Source organism: Palaemon carinicauda, chromosome 21 (genome assembly GCF_036898095.1).
Source record: "Palaemon carinicauda isolate YSFRI2023 chromosome 21, ASM3689809v2, whole genome shotgun sequence".
NCBI lineage: Eukaryota > Metazoa > Arthropoda > Malacostraca > Decapoda > Palaemonidae > Palaemon > Palaemon carinicauda.
In genome coordinates, this window is record NC_090745.1 from 23927648 (window position 1) to 23934725 (window position 7078).

Below are 7078 nucleotides of genomic sequence, written 5' to 3' on the forward strand. Positions count from 1 at the left end.
TGTGGAAAAATGTAATAAAAATGCTATAGTAAGATTTCATACATCTTTACATATGTGAGTATTTGTGGTAATGAAATAGCATTCGCATGTACTGTATGTATATTCATCATAGCTGTATTAGTCAGGGCCACCCATAGTAGGTTGGTTTGCTGCGAGTGATCAGAAGAAAATCTCTCACCATCATCGATCAGGACTAGCCAACGTGCTATGAAAACTGGCAAAATCCAGAGGCCTTTGTCCTGCAGTGGACTAGAAAACAGCTGCATCTGATGTTGTGTGTGTATATGTATGTATATATATGTGTATATATAACTATATATATCTATATGTATATATATATGTATATATATAACGAAAAAGAGAGACAGAAAAGAGAGATTGGTAAGAAAATAAAGCGGGAAAACAGGTCATTAGCAAGCAACCAAGGTCTATCCTCTGCTAATATTTGCTAAGGAGTATTGGCCATAGTGTGGGGCGGAGTGGGAACTGGGAACCAGGACCCCACATGTCTACAGAGACGGTCGATGATGTTATACTGAATGTTATCAGATACGGTTACCCTATCATGAAAATGAAACAGTGAAATTGGAAGAGAGAGAGAGAGTAATAATAATAATAATAATAATAATTTTTTATTTCCAATATTTACATTGGGTATTCATAAAATATAAAGCTACAATTAGTAAAATCATCTTACAAATAGTTCAAATATTTGTTATTTTAGACATACAAAAGTTGTTTTAAGAATCAACAAATCGGCTAAAACTTTGTAATTGAAATAATTCATCAGTAATAAAAGAATATCATAAAATCAGAAAGTATTTACTTAGAATATAGTGAGTAAAAATTACTCTTGCCGAATATTGAAATACATTGTCATAGACCACATAAGTTGTGTTAAAAACAAGTCATGTATAAATAGTATTAAAATAACACAGTAATCAAATAAGCATACTAGATTATAAGGAAATCTTAATTTGTAAATAAAAGTCATCTTATCCATAAATATTATCTAAAACTAATTCCATCATCTAATATAAATATATATATATATATATATATATATATATATATATATATATATATATATATATACACATACATACACACACACACACACACATATATATATATATATATATATATATATATATATATATATATATATATATATATATGCCTTTAAGAGTGAGGGTACCTTAATGAGGTGAAAGGGTTTGTGTATTGCCATAACCAGCTATGCTGTAGGCTACTTGTCACAGCCTCCCAAACAATAGCAATAATGTAAAATTTTCCCCCTGAAATTATAAAGAAAACAAAACAACGGCATACCAGCCTCATCATATTAATTACGGGTGAGGAAACATGAGGGGCAACGTGGGGGGGGGGGGAGGGTGTAATGATCAGAAGGAACAACCGTTAAAACAAGTAAATCAGGTTATATCATTAACGTCTCATTTTCTTTAAGCCTTTTACAGCTAGACTTTTATGGCCTATCATATATCATCGACGTCCAATAAGACTCACTCCAGTTAAGGTGCATGTTACGGCCTACACTGAGAAGCTAACTTACGGTATACACTGCATTCATTAATACAAACTGGACATGTTAATAAACATCAACACACACAAGTGTCTGGATATATTACTATTATTATTAGTTGAACTACAACCCTAGTTGGAAAACCAGGATGCTATAAGCCCAATGACTCCAACAGGGAAAAATAGCCCTTAAGAAAGGCAACGAATGAACTACAAGATAATTAATGAACAATTAGAATAAAATATTTCAGGAATAGCAATAACATGAAAATAAATCTTTCATTATATATATATATATATATATATATATATATATATATATATATATATATATATACACGCGCGTGTGTGTGTGTGTGTGTGTATCTTCTTTCCTACCATTATCCCTACATTATGGGGTCCGTTGTCTCATGCGCACTCTCCAATGCCTTCTACCTCTTCTAAGACATCCTCTTTCACCAACCTCTTCTCTTCAAATCATCCTTTCCCTTATCTTGCCATCCAATTCTCAGCCTCCCTCTCGATAGGCTCCTCCCGAGCCTTCCTCACAACCTATCCTTAAAACCATTCCTTGAATAGGTAAGATGAGATACCATCACTGCTTCCTGTCAGTTGTTTGACAATGGTTTCCCTGTTTCTCAGAAACCTTACTAGGTCAGCATGAACTCTTTTCTGATATATCATAACTAAATGGGCATTCTTGTCGGAAGAGACACTTTTTCCATGTGTGATGCTGGAGGGAAATGGCGTGGCCAAGTTGGTATCGTTCTTCTTTTCTGGTAATTTCTCCATTTTAAGTCCAAATTGTAGTTTAGGAAGATGGTTGCTGTTAATGTCAAAGAAAGTAGTTTTAAAGGTTGTTTTATGAATGGCAAAAGGTACCAGGTACAGTGACAATGCCTTAGACTCCTAGAGACTGACCATATATAAGCGTGCAAGACCCTTTCCATCAATTTAGGACCAAGGAGGTCCACACCATGGCTACTGACGGCTTAGCAGGTACAGTAGATCTATGGGCTCCCCCAAACCAACAATCCTTAGCTCAAAGGATGGTGAGGTTGCAGACACTTCAACAGACCGCCAAGCATGAACGTTTCCAGTAGGATACCGTAACCCTGATAGTTTTGTTTAGATCTACGGCCAGGTGCTGGAGCCTAGGAGGCCATTCAGAGCCGAGATGTAACTAGAAAAGAAAAACCCACTGTTGCAATTGGAAGTTCGGCACCAAGATGAACGAAAGAAAACTGAACAGTTAAGTCGAAGACCAAAAATGAGATACAGCTAGTGGTCGAAACGCTACGAAGACCCCTAAGATTATAATGCCTACAGTGCCCTTCATGAGCAGCACTGGCAGCACTACCCTTCTAAAGTGAGAATGTATTTGGTTTGTCAGCTGATGGTTTGATCCGCGTGGAATATATTGATGAGCATTAATATGACCATCGTTTATAAATTTCATCGAGGCTTGTTATAAGTAGCTATTTTCCTTTTATTTTCACCTAAGAAAACAATTTTAAGTTAGTCTCTCAACCTGCCTGTTTACCTCCCCTCAGTTTTCACATAAAATGAAATTATATTTTTGTTCGGTGAAATTTGCCAGCATTTTAATGGGGGGGGGAGAGAGGAGAGAGAGAGAGAGAGAGGAGAGAGGGAGAGAGAGAGAGAGAGAGAGAGAGAGAGAGAGAGAGAGAGAGAGAGAGAGAGACAAGATTAAAACTAATTAACAACTTCAGAATAGTCTATAAACCCCTATCAACCTATAAATCTCTTCAATGTAAAAATCCAGTTCTTCAATTACGGTACACATAAATTAGCATAATGAGGTCAAGGAACTATTAACCCGAGGTAGTGAAATCGACCAGGTGCCTTTAAATGCCCATATCAGACCTTTAAAGAACATTCAACTTTTCTGCATGTCTCCAATAGACGGGACTGAATAGAAATCTTTTGGTTATTTGGATGTTTCTTCCTAAGGCTAAGCATTAAACGTCTTTGAATCTATGCTACTTGGTCGATTCAATGAATTTCATCTCTCAATACAACAGCTTTAATCCTCATCCTCTCTCTCTCCTCTCTCTCTCTCCTCTCTCTCTCTCCTCTCTCTCTCCTCTCTCTCTCTCTCTCTCTCTCTCTCTCTCTCTCTCTCTCTCTCTCTCTCTCTCTCTCTCCCCTTGCTTCTCTTGTAGTTTGTTTATTTCCTTTCCTAAATGAGCTATTTTTCCATGTTGGAGCTTTTGAGCTTACAGCATCTTACTTTTCCAACTAGGGTTGCGGTTTTGCTAATAATAATAATAATAATAATAATAATAATAATAATAATACCCTTTTACCATACCGAATGAAAAGCAGCAACTATATAGAGCATTACTTTCTCAAAGGGTGAGGTGATCCCTGCTTTCTCCTACCAACCTTCAGGAAACAAGGGTACAGCGTTTTAGTTTCTCTACTAGTCTTAAAGGTTTGCTATCCAAAAGCCCACACTGGTGTACACTTACAAGCTTGCTGAACTGGTAAGAATCTGGCAAACATGAGTCAAGCACTACTCCACTCAAGTACGTAAACTACTTTGACATGTTTGTTTTTTTCTTAATTAGGAAGGTAAAGGCACTACTATTAAAATATATACATATATAATTTAATATCCATGCATGAATAAACATTTATATATATATACAGTATATATATAATATATATATATATATATATATATATATATATATATATATATATATATATAGATAGATATAGATAGATAGATAGATAGATATATACATATAATGAGAACGACAGACAATAGATGGGCATTAAAAATAACAGATTGGGTCCTTATAGATTGTAAAAGAAGCATAGGAAAGAAGAGAAAGCGATGGATCGACGAACTAAGGAATTTTGCGGGTGGCACATAAAGACCATATACAGACGCAAGTGGAAGGACATGTCTGAGGCCTTTGTTCTTCAGCGGACTAGTAACGGCTGATGATGATGGTGATACACACACACACACACACACACACACACACACACACACACACACACACACACATATATATATATATATAATATAATATATATACACGTAAAAATTAATCATAATTAATATAAAATTTTATGAAGGCCATAGAATTTGACACTTAAAAAGAAGAAAAAGACCAGAAAACTAGTAAAAATAGGAAAGCTTCTCTATCCAATACAACACAGCCCAACCTTGGAAACAATAAATGAGCATCCTTGCCTGGGTCCTATACCTGCCAGCAGGACCTACTAAGAGAACACTTCCTACATCCCTTTCCCTGTTAGATTGAAGCCTCCTCTTCAGCGTTTCCAATATCCGCATTCCTAACGATCCAACCACTTTGTTAAACCCGCACTTAATTGCCACCTGCCGGGAAAAGTTAATTAACAGCTATTCCACCTTTGTTATGGGAAAGGAGCCAATCGAACGCGTCGAAGTCGGCTTGTTCTATAGGCCATCACAGGTAACATAAAACAGCCTTGAGTATTGTCTGCAAGACTTCTATAAACTGCAGTACTTGGTGAGTTCGATGCGATTGAGATGCAGATAGATTTAATAGGAAACAATGGTCAAAAACGAATTAAAAACAATTTCACTAAGGAATAAAGTTTAACGCCTTGTGTATTGCCAGCAAGACTTCTATAAATTGCAGTACTTACACAGTTCGATGCGATAGATATGCAGATAGATTTAATGGAAAACAATGGCCAGGGCCGAATTAAAAAAAAATAATTTCATCAACGGACAATGTCTTGTCTCAACGTACATTAGCTTATTGGTGTATCCATGAAAACAAGTGCACACGATTCCTGCTTTACTCTTCCAAACTGTATCTTTATCAGCAGATAAATAACTGCATAATAACTCGAAGGAAAACCTGATTTAATTTCGGGTAAGACATCGCCAAGCTATAATGTTCGCCATGGTCTATTAATATATCATAAATATTTATGATTTTGGGACCAGTCTTAACATTCTGCAGGAGGAAAAAAAAAACTGCAAAAAGTCTGACTGTGAACAGCAAGATTAAAGGCCACCTATGAATGGCAGAGGCAAGGGACAGTGACAATACCCTGGCCAGTAGGACAATGCCCTAGAGACTGACCGTATATACTGTACATAAGATTAGCGCCCAGGCCCCCTCTTCACCCAAGCTAGGACCAGGGAGGGCCAGACATTGGCTGCTGATGACTCGGGCTCCCTAAATCTACCCCCTTCTTAAGCTCACAAGTATGGTTAAGTTGTAGACGCTACAAGAAACTATGGAGTTTGAGCGGGACTCGAACCACAGTCCGGCGATCGCCAGGGAGAGACGTTTCCAATAGCCCACCACAGGAATAACTACAGGTATACTTATACATGCAAGCAGCCTTGGCCACACTCTTTTGGGTATTTACTGTCCTACCAGAGAAGGAAATTTCCCAAGTCACAGAGGCGTCTCGGTATGAAAAGAAAAAAAAATATCTCCGAAGACGATAAGCTTTATCGCACAGATGGATGCGGATACCCGAGACGGGGGATAAGCTGTACCCTTGGAGGCTGTATCGCACGGATGAATGCAGATGTCCGTGACGAGGATCCATAATTTCGATAACGAACAGAAAATGCTTCTGGTAACGAGATGGATGGATGGGCTCCTTCAGGTCCTTGGGGGCGAAAGAGGAGAAGGAACAGCAGCCGATAGGTTATGTGTGCTTGCAGCGTCGATTGAACTGCAGATAGCAGAGCTGACGTAAATACGACGATGGGCTGTTTATTTATGTGGTCTTTTATCTTTAAAGTTTCTTCCAGATACTCATACTTTTCTCCATTTTCATTCTTGATAAAGTACATTTTGTCTGTCTTGCCTGTGCATGTATATGCATTACATATATCATCAAATGTAATAAGATCCACAGCAGAAATGTTATACAAAGTATGAGTTGAGAAAAGTTTTCCATGTAAACATATCTAAAATATTCTTCTTCCAACCGTTATCCCTACATTAAGGGGTCGGTTGCCTGATGCGGTAGCATCATAAATGGTTTATAATTTGCCAGAAGGTTTTTACGGTCGTATACCCTTGCTGTCATCAACCACATTTATTGGCGTGGGCCTAACCTTTAACTTAATAGTCCAACTGCAAGGCAGCAGTTTCCACAGGTAGGTGTAGGTGTAAGTGAAGTTGTAAGTGAAGGTGAATGTGTATGTGTATGCGTAGCCAAAGCCTTTTGCTAAAAAGCAAGGCTGCAAGGCAGCAGCTGTCCTTTTAGTCCCTATTTATGACACGTAAGACGTACGATGATTTTCATACACCTCTACCACAAGGTGAATAAACATACCTAGAATATACAACGATATAGTACACTAAATCCTCAAATAAAAACGACCACTAAAGAACACAAGTTTTTAATCCAGGATCCGGCAAATTAATAGGAATCACCATTTCGCCGGAATCTTTCCTCTAAAGTAGAACTTTAGCCTCCTTATCCTGGTTGATGGAAATGAAACTAAATGGCAGCAACTAGAAAAGATAAATAAAAA

The 7078-nt window shown here is 37.4% G+C and overlaps 1 protein-coding gene across 1 annotated transcript in view; it reads right to left on the reverse strand.

Moving 5' to 3' along the window:
• The window catches only part of LOC137614799 (basic proline-rich protein-like), a 17844-nt gene extending 11456 nt beyond the window's left edge, over positions 1 to 6388 (reverse strand). The window contains exons 1-3 of the mRNA XM_068344465.1: positions 6086 to 6388; positions 4788 to 4921; positions 2194 to 2368 (exon numbers count right to left, since the gene is read on the reverse strand). Of these exons, the coding sequence (XP_068200566.1) occupies positions 2194 to 2368; positions 4788 to 4921; positions 6086 to 6388 (612 nt within the window). The remainder of the gene's footprint in view (positions 1 to 2193; positions 2369 to 4787; positions 4922 to 6085) is intronic.
• Between the last annotated feature and the right edge of the window lie 690 nt (positions 6389 to 7078).